The sequence below is a fragment of the Lepidothrix coronata genome, unplaced genomic scaffold, assembly GCF_001604755.1.
Source record: "Lepidothrix coronata isolate B3197 unplaced genomic scaffold, Lepidothrix_coronata-1.0 Scaffold102, whole genome shotgun sequence".
NCBI classification, from domain to species: Eukaryota; Metazoa; Chordata; class Aves; order Passeriformes; family Pipridae; genus Lepidothrix; species Lepidothrix coronata.
Window position 1 is genome coordinate 126,414 of NW_016690282.1, and position 19,599 is coordinate 146,012.

General features: G+C 45.4%; 2 protein-coding genes across 2 annotated transcripts; one reads left to right on the forward strand and one right to left on the reverse strand.

Annotated features, from left to right (window-relative positions):
* Positions 1 to 6,388: 6,388 nt before the first annotated feature.
* Positions 6,389 to 8,767, forward strand: RPS19BP1 (ribosomal protein S19 binding protein 1). Its single transcript, XM_017823299.1, has 4 exons — positions 6,389 to 6,440; positions 6,525 to 6,665; positions 6,933 to 7,030; positions 8,088 to 8,767. The coding sequence occupies exons 1-4, from the start codon at positions 6,392 to 6,394 to the stop codon at positions 8,220 to 8,222; spliced, it is 423 nt and encodes a 140-aa protein (XP_017678788.1). The 5' UTR covers positions 6,389 to 6,391; the 3' UTR covers positions 8,223 to 8,767.
* A 7,922-nt stretch (positions 8,768 to 16,689) lies between these two features.
* ATF4 (activating transcription factor 4) lies at positions 16,690 to 19,559 on the reverse strand. The gene is made up of 3 exons (XM_017823453.1): positions 19,336 to 19,559; positions 18,156 to 18,470; positions 16,690 to 17,637 (listed from the first exon to the last, which is right to left on the reverse strand). The coding sequence occupies exons 2-3, from the start codon at positions 18,370 to 18,372 to the stop codon at positions 16,781 to 16,783; spliced, it is 1,074 nt and encodes a 357-aa protein (XP_017678942.1). The 5' UTR covers positions 18,373 to 18,470; positions 19,336 to 19,559; the 3' UTR covers positions 16,690 to 16,780.
* Between the last annotated feature and the right edge of the window lie 40 nt (positions 19,560 to 19,599).

Genomic DNA, 19,599 nt, shown 5'->3' on the forward strand with positions numbered 1-19,599 from the left:
AAATTTTGAAAGTTTGTTTAAACCCAACCGCCCGGGGAAAAAAAAAAAAAAAAAAAAAAAAAAAAAAAAAAAAAAAAAAAAAAAAAAAAAAAAAAACCAAACAAACAAACAACAAAAAAAACAAAACAAAAAAAAACAAAACATACAAAAATCCAAACAAACAAAAACCCCAACAACAATGACAAAAAAACCCAAGTTGGATCCCCTAAAAAGCAAGAGAGGGCCCCAAAGCTCTCAAGTTATTCCATAACCCCCAGTGTGTACATGTGGCAGTAGGTGTTGTCCATGCTTTACCCACCTTTTTACAATGCATTTCATTCAGCCTGGCAATCTCTAAAGCAAACTTGTATTCTCTTCAAGCCCTGCCTGCGACTCTTTCCCTTGTCCACCGTCTGTTACACCCATTCTCCAGCATTTAGCACTTCCTGGTCTGCAGCTCTCCTACCTCTTGTTCACTCAGGCCCATCCCTGCTCCACCAAAGGATCTTTATCCTCTTTTCCAAGTTTTTTACGGAAAAGGAAAAGCAACTACAGCGGGATAGCTTTTGACCTTCTAGACTGAGGGAAACAGTGGCGGTAAGGTCTGTCTCCCTGAGCCTGTTCTGTAGGAATGAAGTAGGTGAGGAGGTCAGGAGGAAGACCCATGTCTGTGGCCCACAGAAGGAACAGGGAAAAGTCAATTACTCTGAGCCCTGAGATCCTTCTAGTACTTATTGCTTTGAAAATTTAAGGATAGTGGTGGGAAACAGAGAGGGAAATCGTTCCCCTTCATCTGCAGACCCATTTTGCGTGCTCCGCTCTAGGAGGTATACAAGACCAGCAGACGCCCTTCTTAAAATAATTTTCCCTTCAGGGAACAATAGAAAGTATGAGGACACTGAATGTTCAGGCATTTTTGTGAGTCTGGATGGCAAATTTTCTGACCACAAAAACCTTGTGACACCAACTCTGTATTATATGCAAAAATATTACTAGCAAAATGCTTTCTTCTGGTATTCTAAGCCCTGAAGAAGACTTGTTTGGTTTTTTCCAAATAAAACATTTATGTTCTTAAAAATATTACCTCTGTCTATGAAGTGGGCTCCTAGAGCATCAGCGGAGCTACTGATGCTTGTTCTCTTCCCATTTGGAGCAAAAAAACCAGATGGAGAACAAGTATATGTTGAGAGTTGCTTAATCTTTGTGCCTTCTTATCTCATCTGTGTAGGAGGACACTAACTCTTGTCTCATTCAGGGTCAGAGTTCATTTCTTACTGCAGCGTTTAGTGTGGTGGGAAGCTGATTTAATCTCAACCTTATCTGCAGAAGCTGTGCAAGGCAGAGCCAGACTCGTGGTGATCTGGAAGAGGTCACTGAAAAGTGAATGAAAGAGGTTGGTATCTGCACTGGATTTAAAAAAAAAAACAAATCAGATTAAAAGATTTTCTGTCAGTCTAAAGTAACTAGACACTTATCCATGCAAGTGTGTGAACTAAAGCATTCTGCAGCCCTTGTTTGAATTCAGTAGGCCAGAAAGTCAAATTGCTTTTCAAAGGCATGTCACATAGTTAAAGGACAAAGGTTCCTGTGCACTCGAGGTACAGGGCAGGCAGTGACCCAGGGCTCTTTGTAGGAACAGTGACCGCAACACAAACTGCTTCAAGTCAGCAAACACAGCTAAATATTAATGACAGCAACTTTAGATATTGCTGCTCAAGAGAAAATACAGAATGTGGAAAGTGGTAAAATTGGACAGCTGCTTAAAGCAAACCACATTCCACAATCCACATATGAAGAAACATGCTGAGGTGAAAATCTGTTATAAATCAGCTCAAAAATTGGTCTGATTCATTTTGGAAGAGAATATACAGATATATGTGTCAATGTGGACAATACAAAGTGTTTAAACATCAGGATCCCATTTCCCCAAATCATAAGACTGCTTTTTAAAAAAGCCCTAAACTAAATAAATGCTTGTGATTGTTATATTTTACTTCTAATGCTGCCCTTAGCTTCTGTTTTCTCACATTCTTCACAGTATTCCTTCAGACTGAGACTCCTATGTAACCTCCTGAATCGAGAAGCTGGAACATAAAGTAAGAGCAAACAAACAGCTATTATGAACTGCCATTGACAGCAATATGATTAGACATGAACATCAGTTACATCTTTATTAGCGTACAGTACAGAGTGATAAAGTGGAACAAACCAATCAGACATCTTCCAAAGCCAAGAATAACAGGGAGTAGAAGTCACTCCAAGATTAACCAGAAACTCCATCAACACATTCAAACAGGAAAAATTCCCATTTTCTGATGCCATAAGAAAGCAAGCAGAAAGTGAACTGATAATATTCACGTATGGAAGTTACTTAAAACTCCAACTGATCTGTGTGCTGGGTTATTTGTAATTGAAAAGCCGGCTACCCGCTGAGGAGTGAGATTTAAAGAAAGCTATAGAACATGGACATTAGTGTCAGAAAGCTTCCAAAGATAGTTTAACTCTCGGCAAGAAAGACATTCTCAATCTGAAACGCAGCACCTGTGGATTTTGCCATCCAGACTTAGATTATTCAGGCTCTAAGATGGTGATTTATTTGGATGTTTTACATTTAAATTAAGACCATTTGACATTCATTCTCTCCCCAAAGCACTTCAAAGAGCTAACTGAACTGATTTTTGAGGAATTACAAAGTGATGAAATTTTAATTTTATTCATCTTGAATGAAATTTTAATTTGAGTAGAGGCTTTAAAACAATATAATTAAATCCTGATTTTTTAATTTTTTTGGTTTTGTATAGACACAAGGTCTCCTAACATTAAATTTTTAATAGTATGTACTGGTCTGGAAAAAGGTATTTGTAGTGTCTGCTCAACTGCTTTCAACAGTGACTCAGTAAAAGAAAGGGATAGTTAAATATATATATCATGACAGCATAAGGAGCATATCATCATTGAGAGAGTGATAAAGCCATAGAAGCTCATGTAAAGAGAAATATACCATTTAATATGCTGTGCTCAGCATAAAGCAGATTTGTCAAATACAGGTAGTTGACTTATTCTAAGGTCAGCAGAGGATATCTTACAGTTTATGACACATAGAAGAGACTATGTGATCCAAATGCCTAAATTCGACATATATACAGACTTAAAGTAACATATATACACAGGCAAAGTCAGTTCATATCAAGAGATGATTATACATTCCTAATATAAGTAAGTCAATAAAATTATCTTGTTTAGCAGTGCAGGGAAAAGATGTGAGCATAATTCTCTATTGAAGCCGAAGAGCAAGGGAAGACTCTGCACCTCTGCCTGAAGGAACGTGACAGGTCTTGGTCATACCAAAGTCACCTGGACAGAGACATGACAGATGCTACAATCACCATGTCTGGCAAGGCCAAGCACAACTGCAGCCAGAACGCAGTTAGGAGAGACATTCATTGATCATGCCCTGGGAAAAGCTGCCAGGTCCTGTTAAAAGGAGCTGAAGAAATATAATGTATTAATAATACGTACATGATTTCACAAAGTGTTAAAAAACCCATAGCCTATGTTAGCCCACAATCTTTGGTAACAGATCCAAACCTGGGGAATGAGTCACACCACAAAGCATGCATACATTTAACTTCTTGGTGAACCAACCAGCTCCAAGAGCCTGACCAGACTGAGGCAGGAGTCTGCGAATGCAGTTAAAGGAAGTGCCTTTCCCTCCCTCCTCAGCAAAGTGACCCCTGTGCGCTCATTAAACTTTATTCTGCAGGTAATTGCTGACTAAAATCACTGCAAGTCTGCTGGTCAAAGGAGGCATTGCCTGTATTACGATTCCTTCCTACTGAAGGTATTTAATAAGAAGGGAGTCAGATTTTCTGAGAGACTTATATAACTGAGAGTTTTATTAATTGGCACAACAGAAATGGAAATGAGGTGGTACTGGTAATGGTTTACTTTTGAGGTAGAAAAGGGCACATATTTTCCATCAACAGAATAATAAATCAGTGCACCTTCTACTACACTAATTTGTTAAACATGTTTTGCAGTGTTGGTAGCAAAGATGTTTTTGCATCAGGTACTCGCATAAGGCAATTATGAGGTTGCACCATTCTGACACAAAGCATGTGTAAAAATGTATTAGTTAATCCTAATAAATGATACAAATGTAGTGTTTAATTGGTAGAATAAGCTATCTTGAATATTCTGTGCAATATGTAACCATGACCAGCTTACAAAGAACCTGTAAATTGTATTTTAGGGGCTAAAAGAGAGCATTTGACTGAGGAGGTATTTTTGAAAGTGATTTCTCCATGGTGAGATCACTGGCAGCTGTCATTTATCTCGCTCTGACCAAGATAAAGATAAACTGAGTATACAAGCAATAACAACTTTTCTGCTGACTAGAATACTCTCTATTGGTTTCTTCAATTTCACCAATAGGTTATTAACTCATGGTTTGTTCAGCTTCTCCGTTGCAAAACTACAATAACCTCTTTGTAACTTTATGAGCTTTCACAAAACTGGAAGGACAAACCTGTCAGGGAATAAGAGCTGAGCAAGCTCTATGTTCCACCAGCTACAAAAAGAAAACAAGAAAATGGAGGAGTGCTCTGCTTTACATACCCAGTGACCGGCCCTCCAAATCAATCAAAAAAAAAAAAGGCTCATATTACTGTAAAAGAAAATTAAGAGTGAAAAGTGACAAGCAGTTAATGTTCTCCAGTTTTGAAGCCAGGAATAAACACCAAGTAAGTCCTGTCTAGAAAAGTGTGTCAGCACCATCAGCAGAAACTGACACAGGATGCCGGGACCCATCCGAGGAGGGGTTCAGAAGAGAATGAACAATAAAAGACAGGCATGGAGGTGACATCTGCAGGGGCTGGATACCAATTTCCAGAGAATGACTGCCTTTTAATAAACTGAGGTTTAACTGTTATCAGTGCCCGTTAAAAATCATTACCATGAGAAACAATGAGAGCCATTTGTATCACTTTCTCCCTGCAGGACCTGTTGAGGGAGAACAAACCTCTCTCCTCCAGTGTCAGCTTGTTGCTGCCAGCACTGGCTATAATTGAATAAGCTTTATTCAAATGATAGCTAAATTTAGCAGACATTAGCATCAAGTCTCTAGAGAGGTAAAAACTGGAGAAGGAAGCATTAAACAAATAGACTAAAGTAACCCTGAACAGAAGATGCAATTTATGGCAGAGCAAGCCTCTCTGCCTGATGAGTCTAGCACAAAGTTAAACCTGGATTTTGGGACCTCACTGAGAAAAAACATGGCACCATTCCCTTTCTTCCTGGCCTTTTATTATCCCTGTGGTGGCGGTTGCCTCTTGTATTGTCACAAAATAGGATTTGTTACCCGGTGGGCAACAAGCACATTTCAGAGTTACACAAGCCTGGGTGCTTGGTGGTATTCCACAGATCAAGCACACCCACTGGACTATCCACACCATTATTTATACACAGATGTTCAGAGTTAGTAACTTTACATGTACAAACCCTCTACTCTCAGTAATTTCCATATAAGTTACATAAGCCCAGCTAACCTTTATGCATGCTTGAGGGAAGGGCTTTCACTTGGGCAGGGGTCTTTTTGACCTCTAGGCAAGACTTTTAGTATTACAGTGAACATACTTGAGTTGTACTTGAGCATTTTTTGCCGAGTTAGCAATGTATACATAGACATACCTCATCTTTGAAGCTCGTTAGTTCCAGGATGTCCTCGAGTAAGGGATGCCAATTGCTATCTGTTCTAATGACATACAACAACATTGTGATTTACTACTCCTTAAAGGTTGTAAATTCCAGGACATTCTTGATTAAGGGATACTCACTGCCACCTCTTCCACTGATTAGGTCTCTTTTCTTGTTGATTAGGCTTGAAAGTATACAAAGATCTTACATCAAAGAACATCCTGACTTGAGATAATCTTGACATATTCACAGAATCGCAGAATCGTTAGGGTTGGAAGGGACCTCTGGAGATCATCTAGTCCAACCCCCCTGCCAAGGCAGAGTCACCTCGAACAGGTGACACAGGAACGTGGCCAGGTGGGTTTGGAATGTCTCCAGAGAAGAAGACTCCACGGCCTCCCCAGGCAGCCTCTTCCACTGCTCTGCCACCCTCAAAGTAAAGAAATTCTCCCTCATGTTGAGGTGAAAGTTCTTGTGCTTTAGTTTATGGCCATTGCTCATCGTCTTGTCGCTGGGCACCACCGAAAGGAGTCTGGCACCATCCTCTTGGCACCTATTTTTGCCAAGTTAGCAGTGTGGTACCTAGACGTCCATCAACACCGGGACTTACTGCATCCCTAGAGCTTGTTCTGCCCTCCGGGCCGGAGCGGGGCGCTGTGGGGGCCGGAGGCGGCGAAGCGCTGCGGGGGCCGGGCGGAAGCGCGGCCGAGGCGCGGCCATGTCGGCGGCGCTGCTGCGGCGGGGGCTGGAGCTGCTGGAGCCGCCGGGTGAGCCCGCGGGGGCCGGGGGCTGTGCGGGCGGGGAGCGGGTGGTTCCCGGCTGGAGTAACTCCGTCTCTATTCCCGCTTCAGGGCAGGGAAAGGTGCCTCCGGGAGCCCAGCGGGGCCGGGATGGCGCCAGGGTCGCGGGCGCTGCGAGGCGGAGGAAGAGGGCGCCGGAGCCCGGCAGGAACAAGGCCACGGTCAAGGGGAGAGTCGTGAAGTCGGCAATAGGTGAGTCCCGGCCTCTCCACAGCCCTCGCACCGGGTCCCCTTGTGATGTCCCGCAGCCACCCTGCCGGTCGCTGTATCCCATCCCTTCCCATCCTCCCGGATGCCCTTTTGGTGTCATTTAAACACAGCCTGATTTGAGGGCGCACCCCTATCCCCGAGCTGTAGCGGTGTCTTTATCCCGGTGCCTCGCTGATCCGCCTGTGTGTCTCCTTGTGAGCTGCCTGGATGAGCAGCTGATGTGTTTTGTCCCGCTCTGCTTTGTCCCAGAGGAGTATCATAAGAAGAAGCCTGTGAATCACTTGAGAGAAAACCTGCAGTACATGTTGAAGGGACGACTTGTTGCAGACAAAGCCATCACAGAAAAAGTAAGACCAACTTCTATTTGGGGATCTGTTTCCACTAAGGAACACACGTGAATGGGAGTCAAGTTAATTTTCTGTTTACAAGTTGCCTTGAGGAATTTCTGTGTGCACTGGAAAAATAACTTAGTAAGCTTTAAACTCTTGTTGATATGTTGTCCCCTATTTTGTTCTCTGATACTTGTTAAGATCATAGAATGATAGAGTGATTTGGGTTGTAAGGGACCTTAAAGATCATCCAGTTCCAACTGCACCACCACAAACAGGGATGCCACCCGCTAGATTAGGTTCCTCAAATGTACTGACAACTGTTGGCTTTTCTTAATTACCAAAGATTTCATAGCTTCATGTGGCAAAGAAGCCGTGGTTCAGACCTTCTCCTTACTGTCAATCAAACTGGCCCTCTCTGTAGCTGGAGGCTGTTTGATGAGGAACCAGGTGTGCTGCTGGCTCATGTAATAGGAATTTTGTAGCATCTTGAATGGTGTTTCTCATAACTTGAGAATTTTTGGGAAAGCCAGTGGTCTTTCCCAAAAGGTAGTCCCATGCCAGGATTTGAAGAGGAGGATAGCTGACACTGCTAGTGTTGGGCTATTTTTATGAGATACAGGCTGTTAACTTACATAAACAAATCAGGTAGTTTAGGCCAGTGTTTCTAAAGCTGGAGATTGTGAAAGGAGGTGATGGTGTATTAGAAAATGCTGAGGGAATTCCACCACTTTGTTCAGTTTTCTAGTTGTCTCATGGAGAGAGATGATAAAAGAAGGTCATAGTTTCAGAAAGATCTGAATTGAAATCAGTATTTCTATCTCTTTGACTGTTACTACAGAGAGAAGTTTTCATATTTGACTCCAAATACCAAATTGATATGTACTGTTGTCCCAGTGACCTGCTTTGGTTAACATCGGTGATTGCCTCTCACTTTTCTTTGGAGGCACTCCAGGATATAGCAGGGTACTTGTAGAATAGCAGAGATGCTGCAGGTGAGCTTGAAAATTGCTATTTTGTGGTTTGGTCTGGATAACAATGACTGCTGTTTTTTCCATTTCTGTATTGACTGAAGGTTCTTGCTCAGAACAGAGGCAGGAAGTCCAAAGATCAGCCTCCAGAGAAGGCAGAAAAGAAGAAGCCTGAAAGCACTGTCTTTACTGAGGAAGATTTCCGTAAATTTGAGAGAGAATACTTTGGGATACCGTAAACAACGTGACGGGAATTCTTGCAGCTCCGGTCTTTCTGCAGCTAAGTGCTCAGCACGCAGGACTGGACATTTCCTCATCGTGTTTGAGATGGGACATCAGAGATGCCCTTCTGCCAGCGAGGACTTCCATGTCAGACTTGCAGGGCAGCTCTGCATCTGTGCAGAACTTGTTACTGGCCAGCTAAAGCCACGGAGGTTCTCTTGGCTCTGAGATGCGTTGACCTTATAATTATCTTCCTGCAGCCGGCAAGTCTTGCATTCTTAATGTTGAAGGGTGGACCAAGCCAAATACAAATCTTGTTCCCCTTCCTCAGGATGTAAGGCTTCTGCTATCTGTGTAATTTGGCAGGGGGTATTTAAAGTAGTGTATCTGAATGGAGAAGTGTTTGGACCAGCACTAATAAATCCCTGGAAGGGTAGGATGCTCTGAAAGACTGTTAAACCTGAGAAACCCTGCAGTTTCTGTTCTTATTACAACCCCTGTCAGGTCTTTCAGTCATTGCAAAAACATTTTATATGTAATTTGATTAAATAATTGTTGCAGACGCTGTCTCTCTTTGCCTTTGTAATAGCGATTATTATGACAAGCTACAGTTGATGAAGACAAACTGTGTCATTGTTCTGATCCAAGCATTCCTGTCTTTAGGATGACTCAGTTGTGTGAATGGCCTCTCTGATTCATGTTGACACATATATTTAATCTTCTCTCTGACATGCTGAGGCCTTCAAAGAGTGCAGTGGAATGGAGATGACTTCTCCGTTTTGCCTACTTACGGTCTCCCCTCTCTCCAAGGAAGAGCTGTCAGACAAAGTTGTCCTTTGGATGCTTATACCAGAGCATCCCACGAAGATGTAGCCATGCCAGGAGGGCTCCCCTGCTGAATGTTGCCAGAGCTTGTAGCCAGGAGGGCTTGTGACCAAAATGTTAGTCTCGGCATCAAGTTAAAATCTGAACCTGAGGCTGTGGTGCTGGGTTGAAGGGAAGTTGTATTCTCTCAAGCTACTGCCAAATTCCCAGTTGTAACAAACAAGGCCCAGCAGGTGGGAGTATTGTTACAGAAGCTTCCTCACTAAACCACTCAGTGTGCTTCTGGGGAGCTCCTGCCACTGCCCTTTCCTGCTCCTTACCTAAGAAGATTGGAAGTGTGTTTCCTTCAGAAAAAAACAGGTAAGGAGAAGGGCTAATGCCAAGCTTTACAAGGGGCTTGGCTGACCTGAGCAGCAGCTGCTTGATGTCAGCACTGGCAAGAATTCATTATCCCTTCCCTGCCCTCTTGATTCCTGGCGCTGTCCTCTTAAATCTGTGCCTCCTCTGTTGAGTTCTTTCACACTTGTCTGCATGGGAGGGAAGGTCGCTCAGATGTATGAGGTCCAGACAGGGGAAAGAGTGAACATACTGAAGTGTATGTACTGGAAATTGTGCAATAGCACATGGGAGGGGATTTCTTGTAATAGGATCAAGTTCAACTATCTGCAGCCAAAAGTGTAAATATAGAACAGTTCAAAGAGCAATTCCCTTTTTTTCAGTCTGTTCTTGCTCCCAAAATTTAAAAAGTGTAAGAAAAAAAAAAAGAACTACAGCTTCTTAAAAGCTGATTGTGCCACAACTTGATCAAAAGAGGTAGATTTCTGGGGTATTATTTTGTTTTGAGCCTTTATCTTCAGTATTTGGAATTTCCTGTGGCCTTACAGATGTCCTTCATGTCATCTCCTGCACCTCCTCTACCAGTTCCTCCTACACACCCTTATTTCTGTGGTTGTTTGGCTCCTGGACCCTTCTGCAGGCTGAGGAAAGCAAAACCATCCTTGCTCCAGAAAAGAGCAGGAGAGTAATGAAGTTCATTCTTTGTACAAAACTCAGCTTGTTTGCTTGCAAACATAAACAAACAGGAAAGCTCTCCTTTCAGAGTCAATGAGGAACTTTAAAGTGAGGCCCAGAGCAGTTCTCCCTGAGGATAATAACACCCAGATCAGTGAAGTTAAAAAGTTGGATGGTAGCTCTCATTACCCTCTGGAAAGACTATTAGGGCCAACACAAGTGATCAGCATACTTCTCGAGGCTTTTGCCATGAGGCATTATGTTGTTGAGGAGGGTGAAGCTACCTGACAGACTGAATTTTGCCATTTGAAACCAAACTTGGTGGTACAGCCAACAATATCCTTCAATAAATTATTTAGTAGGAGGAAGGAAAAGTAAGCAGAAGTGAATGGGTGGCTCTAGATCTGCAAGGGCAAAGAACAAACGTTCCAGCCTTGACTTTCCCCCTGTCTGGCAGGGCATGAGCTCCTAGGAAAGAAGAGCAGTGCCATCTGCATACTGGATAGATAAGGACGGGTGTTGGCCCCTGGGGGAAATGTCTTCAAGTGAGAAGGGAGAACAGGAATCAGCCTGAGGCACATGCTTGGTGGTGAGCTAAAGCTGAGCACCTTCTTGTACTCCCAGCTGTCTTATGTTATGGTCTAGCCATGCCCAGGGCATGCCAGCTCCTTTGTTATGCTGGAACCCCAGTAGGTGGCTACCTTGGAGCAACCTACTCATCCCTGGCAGTGTTCAAGGCCAGGCTGGATGGGGCTCTGAGGAACCTGGTCTAGTGGAATATGTCCCTGTCCATGGCAGGGGGATTGGAAAGAGATGACCTTTAAGGTCCCTTCCAACTCAACCCATTCTATGATTCTGTGATCTATCAGTTCTTTGCAGCCAGATTTTTCTGCCCAGTGGAAGAGAGAAGAGGGGGTTAGGGAAGGAGCAGCTGCCATAGCTTCTTTTTCTGGTTGTCCTCCAGCCTCAGTTTCCCACGCTGGAAGCTGACAGGCTGCAGCCCATAACCTTTGGACCTGCTGGACAGCATTTCATTCCCACGCATCTGTGAACAGCAGCACAGGGATGTGTCCCACTGCTGTGGGACGAGGGCTGCGTGCTGGCTGAGCTCATCAGGCTGCTGGCTCTCTTCCCAGCTCTGCGACACCAGCTGAGCATCCTGCAGCAGAAAATAGAGGTAGCTGAGCTGGAGAAGAAGGAGGAGGTTGCCATCTTACAGTGTATCTCCACCCACATGCAGCAGGGAGTCAGAATGGGAGGTGGCTGCAGCAGCTTTAATATAAATGCAAATAAAAGCTCTGGAGTGTTATTAATGTGGTAGAACCTTTCCAGGGAAACTGTTTAGAGGAAGCAGAATAGTTCCCAGATGCTCAGTCTTGAGCTAGCTTAGTGTGAATAAGATTCATCAAGCCTGTTAATGGCCTATTGCTCCCTCATTATGTGAATGGAAAGCAAAAAAGGCAATTTGTTCCAACGGGTACAAGCTAATGTAAGCCCATACAGCCTCTGCTGTACCAGCAGGTCTTCACTTCCTTACCATAGAAAGCAACAACAGCTACTACCAGTGCTATATGTGCATCAAGAGGGGGAATGACTGCAATTGTAAACCAAGAAAACATGTTTGCTCAGGGCACTAACCAATTTCTTGCCTCTGAAATGACAAAGTGGTAAAAACCTGGCCACCAATGAACAAAGACAGACTGTAAAACTTGCTCAGGCAAATGAGATTTAAAACACTGAAAAAGCTGTGGTGGAAAACCAAGGAGGGGGGAAAGTCCTAAAAACCTTTGGCAATCTCACCCTCTGGTTTGTTTTCCATGACTGCCTTCCATTTCAGTCTTGCTGATGATCAACACAGCACCAGCACCTGCAGCACAGACAGGCTCCTGAACGCCTCAGGTAGGGCACTAGTTATTGTAGAAACGGTTCACGGCAGCAGGGTCCTAAATAACCCAGAAAATAAAAGTTACAGCAAAGGAAGTTTCTCATTTTGAGATACAAAGACTCATCGATTCAACTAAAAATGAAAGAAGGCAGGCTGCCTAATGTCTGCTTACAGCCCAAAATGTGGAACTGCAGCCAAGGCAGACTGAAGGGTTAGTAGGTTTGAGACAGCTTAAAGGTTTGCATGTCTATCCATAGTTACGTTAAATAGGATTAACAGTGCCAACCACTAACCAATGGGGGCAGGGGACATAAAAAGCATGAAGGTTGCTCTGCAGCTGTCTACAGAGCTACACACACCTTTTTCTGAAGGAATAAGCTTTTGGCAGGGTTAACCAGTGATCCAGCCAAGCTGGTCTGTCCTGAGCTGCACTGCTTGCGTGCCAGCAAGATCATTTATCTCCTTTAATGGGAGGCAAAGACTAGGGCTCTTTCTCTGCCTGCCTGTACACTGCAATGGAGATGCAGAGAAGTTACAGAACTAGGAGGCTCTCTGCCCTATATAAATTAAGCTGACGCATCTGCTGTGCCTGGAACTCGCTCCCTGCCATTTCTTAACAGGGTGTGTACGTGTAAAAGAGAGAAAAAGAGCAATTGAAGGAGAAATGAGAGGCAGCTAGGCATTGCTTGGAGAACATGCACCTCTGTAATAGGGAAACTGGAGCTTGTGGGTAGAGCTAGCTTCATTCGGTGGCTTGTGACTCTGCATGAGTGCACCAAAAATAATGCAAAGGCAGCATACCTGGGATACCTGAGGAGCCAAAATAGTGTTGCCTAGGTCAGGGGACCGAACTCCTCTGTTAATTCACAGGGCCTGAAGCATTTCAATGGGAGAGTCAGCAAAAGTGAGCATTTCTGGCCCAGCAAGGGACGTTCATGGTAAGACCCCAAGACTACCTTTGTGCTAGAAATGAAGTGTAACAGGAGTTTATGTGCTGGACTGCACAGCAAGGCTGTGAACATAGGAAGAGGACAGAGGAAGGTAGGGTATCTCCAGACACTACTTGAACCATACTAAAAAAAAATTAGTATGCACAAGATGGAAATTATGCTTGTAGGAAGGATAATATAGATCCTTGTTTTTTTCCTGAAGGCCTAAGTCTATAGAAAGATAAAGAAAGCAGGTATTTTCTGGCCAAAAATTTATAGATATCTCACCCCCAAAAAAAGGCTATGAATGGACTACCACTGTGTGAAATTGTTTCAATCAGTATAACCCACATTTTCTTTCTATAGTCCAGCTTGGGAGCACTGGAGGAGCATTCATTTCCCAAAGGACAGGCTGTCCTTGCAGCTATTTCTGGGCCTTCTGCCAGAGCAAAAGCTATTTGGAAGATTTTATCATCATTCTTTCTTCATTCTCCAACACTGCAGCTGTGGATTTGTTTCTGTAAGCGTGCTGCAAAGGTGTATCTGATCCTCCACACAGGCATGTGAAGAAGTTGTCAGCGGTCATGGTTTCCTCTTTTCATTTTGAAAGAGAAGTGCAAGTGCCTGGCTCTCGCTAAAGGCAGGGTGAAGAGGAAGATGGTTATAAATATCATGACAACAGCAGAAACCAGCTCCTGAGAAGGGGCTGTAGGTTGTCAGAGCAGCTCAGTGAGCAGTGAATCGCCAGGGCTTGTTTGGTTACATGGGGGAATATTGGACTCCTGTTTACCATGAAGCACAAAATTTGCTAAGGGATCGGGAGCCTGAGGGTCACACATGCTGTGTGTGTGAACTCCACTGCTCTTAATTTAGAGGAAAAATAACTGAGACAGAAATCCCATCAGCTGTGCCAACTTCAGATTCAAATAGCTTTTTTATAATGTAGATTGGGGGAATTCTGCTGTTTCCAAGGATGTAGAAGAACTGGGCTCCTCCAGGGATGGGTAAAGCCTGCATTTCATGCACTACAATATATTTCTGGACCTGGTATCACACTGTATGCAAGCCACAAGGATTCAATGAGGCACATTTGTTCTGCGAGGCTGTGAGAGAAAGGAGACAACCCCTGCAGTTTGCAGAATGTAAAATCAGTCACCAGCCAGGAGGCTATCAGAATTTTTATCCTGTGGGCTGGAGTTTATGTGATGGTGTCCTCGGTGTTCCTCGGCTCCTGCTGCAGGCTGGACAAGCTGCTGGGCTGCAGAGCCCAGTGGTGTGATGCTGGCTGTGCCTAACGCAAGCCTGGAGGAAAAGTCTAGATAAAAAACACAGAGGAAGAGTCAGCTCTAATCTCTAGCCTGTGTAAAATCTTAAATAAGTTTCTAAGTATGGAAACACGGCGTCATTTCAGCAGGCATTGCATAAGGTTGCCATATTGGCTGCATCTGCAAAGCCACGAGCTCGGAGGCTCAGCAAGCAGGGATGATGCTGACTGCTCTTCAAGGGCAGGTTCCTGATTCTCCTGCAAGGAGTTCTATAAAACGCACACACGGCTACAGAGAGGAAAGCAGCGTGGATGTGTCACGCATTCCTACTTGCCTGTTCCAGCTCTGATCTTCCTTCCCTAGGGTGAATGTAATTTGGTAAATTGGAGCTACATGCTCTCTGGAAGGCTGTAGAAACCAGAATCGTGTATTTACTGGACAGCACAGACACTGTCTCATCTGCCTGCAGAGTATGGACTCAAAGAAAAATTGATTTTAGCCAGGGGGGGCTCACAGACAGCACTACCTATGTGCTGACAATCTTTTCAGGCTTTTGAAGAACTGAGTAAGGGCTACAAAATACACCCACCGTCCCTGCAGCCCTGGCTGCTGCCAAGTTTAAGCAGGTGTTGCTATGGCTCTAAGGGAAGTGGTTGCCCTGTGGTGGGAAAGGGTTATCAGTATAGAGAGGAGAGGTTTTCCCTGCACTCATACCAGTTATCATATTTTCTGTGGCTCAGCTGAGACTAAGCACATTGTCACCTCAGGTGCAGATTTGACCCATCAAGGCAAAGCCTATCCTGCTTATTGGGCTTTTCTGCCTCTAATTATCCCCATCCCCAGCCTGGCAGGTCCAGCTGATCTGAAAAAAAACCTATTACATCTGTCTAACTCTCAAAACACAACAGTCCCTTGTCCCTGCATGCAGTCTCCAGTAAGCTCTGGAGAACAAAGCAGCACTTAAAGCAAGACCTTGGTGTGCCTGCCAGTTTGCAGTGCATCCCATACAGCACATGGTAGTCAGTGCCCTCTCCCAGGAGGTGAGAGACTACTCAAACACAGGGAACTCATTGTCTCATAAAACCCAAGGGGAGGGTCTTAGTTACTCATACCACTTTCAGCGTGGTATGAGCCCTAACTCCTGACACGGAGCCTTCTCGCTTTAATTTAAATGGCATCGCATCACCTGGGCACCAGCTGTGAGCATGGACAGGTCAAGACACCACGGAGGGCCTGGCTCATTCCTCCCTCCATGCCAGCAGGCAGCTGCCTTTGCCAGCAGTTACCTGCCTCACCTGCCTGCTGGAGGAGCCTTCACACAGAAGGTCCCTGAGCACATGGCTGTTTATCCCATGGTCAGCTAATGGCTTGGACAAGTAGGGCTGGAGGACTGCAGCCCAACTCGAGGACATAACAAGCTCAAGTGTCAGAAACCAGGACCCCCACCAAGCTGCAACTGGACAAGCCATTTTCTAACGCCTTTAAAGACTTTTTCCCTCCCCACTCCCAACACTGGCTGGAACCCTGTGTGTATGTGCCAGCCAGACTGGGATGTTCAGGTGCCCCACCTGGGTAGCTCACTGAGCCATGTCAGTGCAAGTAAGAAGGAATCAACTCCTTGGGAAAGGATGTGCACGTCCATGTGCCAGATGGACTAGGTGCTGTTAAATGGGGGTATCAGTGGCCAAAAAAACCACAACTGAACAAAAAAATAGTTGAAAATGGCACATCCCAAATCTGAAGGAACCCTGGCCCCCGCACACACAGGTGCTGCTCCAGCACACCAGCACCCTCAGTGCACCAGCTTAGTCAGGACTAGAGCTGAACTCAAGTTGCAGCCTTGGTAGAAGAGTCAAATTTATGCTTAGACCTTAAAATTTGACTTGTCAGTGGGCAGCTGAAGAAAACTCCAAATCTTTACTTTGGTACACCAGTGTCTTTGATCAGTAAGAGTGCTACAGTAACCCTGCCTACCTGGCCCACCTCAGTATGACAGGAGCTCCTAAGCCAACCCCACCAGCTGGGGCAAGGAAATACCTCCTGCCACTTAGGGCATTCCAAGACCAACAGAGACATGACAAACCAAATTGCATTTGACCACCGCTTGCTCTGGACTTGTCTTCCAGCAAGCTGCATATTTCATGTTTCTAGTTTTGGTTTTGGACCCTGGACTATCCTTCTGACACACTATTCAAGTCTGAAAACATCCCTCCCCCCAACCATGCAACATCACTGACCTTGTGTATTACCTAGGTTTATCTTCCAGTGACTCCCCCAGCTCAATTCTTTAATCAGGCTTATACGTTTGCTGCTGAAAAACCCAAGGTACCCCAGTATGATCCTCTATTTTAGTATATATGGAAATTAGAGGGTGGCAGTTAAACTGAGACACTTTATTAAGCATTCAAAGCACTTTTGTGCACTTGTACAACATCCACTGCTCAGCAGAACAAGCAGCAGAGGTGTCACACTGCATTCTCTGCTAGACACCTAACAGATGATTGTGCTTATACCTGCATCCAGGTGTGGTGCAAATCTTGTTTTACAGGTACCCATTAATCTCACATCATTGCACATTTACTATAAAATTATTTATTAGACAGCAATACACAGCTTTAGCATTAAGCTTATATACATGCACATCAACACTGCTGACTACTCTATTCAGGGACCCTAGCTCTTCTGCCCTTGGCCTTGCGGACCTCTTCTATCAGATCTTTTAAGTACTGAATCTCCTTACTAAGGGAATCTGCTTTCTCCTTCAGGGCCTGGTTCTTCTGCTCCAACTCTCTGCACTCCCCAGACAGTGCCTCCTGTTCTGCCCTCTTCTTCTGCCGGTAACGTGTGGCAGCAGTCTTATTCTGCTCCATCTTTTTCAGTTTCTTATCTATTTTCTTTTCTCCTTTCACCTTTGCTGACACTACCTTCTCTGCAGGATGATCGTATGGTTTGGACCGCACAGAGCCACAGGTGGCATCTGCAGGCAACTGATTGCCATTGGGGGATCCAACTGAAGTGGTGGGGCTATGCTGGGGGGTTCCCAGGTAGGAGTCTGGGCTCATGCATATTCCGCTATCATCGGAATGGTTCTCCTCCTCTTTCTCGGACTTGGTGATCACTACCACAACAGCAGGGCACTCCTGTTTTCTTTCTCCTTCCAGAACATCCACTTCACTACCTAATTCTAAACTAAATGAGTGGTCTGGAGTGGAAGTCAGAGACCCTGGGGAGAGGGGAAAAGACCAAAGGGAAGCAGAAGCCAATGGGATCATTGGATCTGCTGCAATTGGAGATTCGGGGACATGGGTGATTAGGTCATTTATCAGTGGAAGTTCTTTGTTGTGAAATTCCTGGATGGTAGCATTAAATAGGAGATCACACGTGTCTTCCAACGTGGCCATCAGCTCGTCTGGTGAGACGGTGGCTTCCAGATGTTCCATACCTAACAGGGCATCGAAATCAAATTCCTTCAGATCCATCTTCTCCACCATCCACTCCATGCCAGAGAAGGCATCCTCTGCACAATAAAAAAAAATAATCACCTTGGTAAACTATCAACCAACGCAACTCAAGCTTTTGAAAATCACCTAGCAGCTCATCATTATTTAGCATCTTCCCTCTTACATTGAGAAAACCATCAGAAGAAAATACCCTGCCACTGAACTGCCAAAGACTACGGGGTACAATGTAAGAAGTCAGTTGTTGCAACATTCCAACCCTCTTACTCAAAGACCAGAAGAATTCAGAGATATTTGAAACACACGACCATGCTTTTTTCTTGTGACCTCTGCCAGGAAACAGTACCATTAGCAACTGGTATGTTACTAAAAGGGCAATAGAAGTGTCACTTTACCATAACCAGCAATTCTGTATTGTGTAAGCAGCGCGGTAAACGCGCTTTCCAAGCAGAGGTAACGCATGTGAGTTTGCCTTCACATTTATGAAAACCTAGCAATTTATTTTTAACCTGAACATTAATAAACTATTATGTACCACTATAACTGATGCACTTCATGCAAATAAATAATATCTTACCCTGGCTGCTATCTATGGTGTTGCCTAAACTGTCCACAGCAAGCCAATTGGAGGAGACTGCCTTAGCCTTGTCGCTGGAGAACCCATGCGAACCGAGGGGCTCGGCCACCTCCAGGTAGTCATCTAGGAGTCCCAGACCTTCCTCAGCCACCGAACACGGCTGGCTGAAGGGGGATATTGAATCCCCCAACAGCATCTCGTTGTTCAAGAAGCTCATCTTCGTCAGTTTTTAACGCTTTGACGTCAAAGGATGTGGTCAAGTAGAGGGTCTTTTCGTCGACTACAGCAATGCTGCTGTGCGATGCCGTGAAAAACCTGCCAACAGAACTTAAACTTATGAGTACTGGGTTTGACCAACATAGTAGCCTTTTAAAGCTTTGACGCTTCGGAAACGCGGTGGTACTTCCCGTGCAGCAGGCTGAACACAGCCGGGTGCGGGCTCCAGCTGCGCGTCCCCCGCCTCCCTCATGGCCGGGCAGGGACGGGCCCCGCCCACCCGCCGCCATTTCGCGATCCGGCCGCCATTTTGTGCCGTGCCACGTTTCCACCGCGGCTCCAGCACCGACCGCAGGCAGCCGCCCACCCTGCACAGGGCTCACTCGTGCCCCGTGACCAGGGCAGGCTTTACGCTACAGTACTCAGTTATCTGGTATTAGCACTGCTGCCAGCTTGTTAACAGCCCTCGTTTATCAACACCAGAGTGGCACTGATACTCAAAACCCCAATACCTCCAGTGCCCCATTTCCCACCAGGTACAGCATTTCCCCTCGCGGGCGGGAAAAAACCCTCCCTAGGAATGTACTGCTTTTACTTAATTTCCCACGAAGCCCCTACGAATAAAAAGTTAAGCATTTTGGAATCGAGGTTTCTTGAACGAAAGGAGACATGGACGTTCTTCGTAACTTATTCCGAAATGGCATTTCCTGCCATTTCTGACACCCGCCGCCCTCGGGATGTTGAGCCCCACAAAGATCTTTTCTCCCCGCACCCGTTTTGGTATACTCAAGTGTTTTATATATTATTCGGTATACCTAGGTATCTCCCCCCGCCCTCCGTGAGATACCACCGATCACCACAGAGGTGATAAACCCGCCCCAGAAGCCCACTTAGAGGGGATAAGAAGAGGGCGACTATCAACACGAAGGAGAGGGAGCAGCCATCCCTCACACATAATACTCACGCCATGGTTGCAGATGCCGGGGATGTGCTGGGGCCGCCGCCGCTGCTGCTGCGCCTGCTGCACTGGCCGATGCCGCCGCTGGCCCTGCCGCCTTAAAGAGCCATGGCGGCCAGGGGAGGGGGACTGCTCGGGTCGGCGCCGCGTGGGGAGGTGCTCCGCACACTCACAACGACACAACCTCTACGACCGGAGACAAGCACACAATGAGGTGGCACAGCCCGCGCGCCGCCCTTATATAGGAACCGCCTTAAGGCAGACCAGATG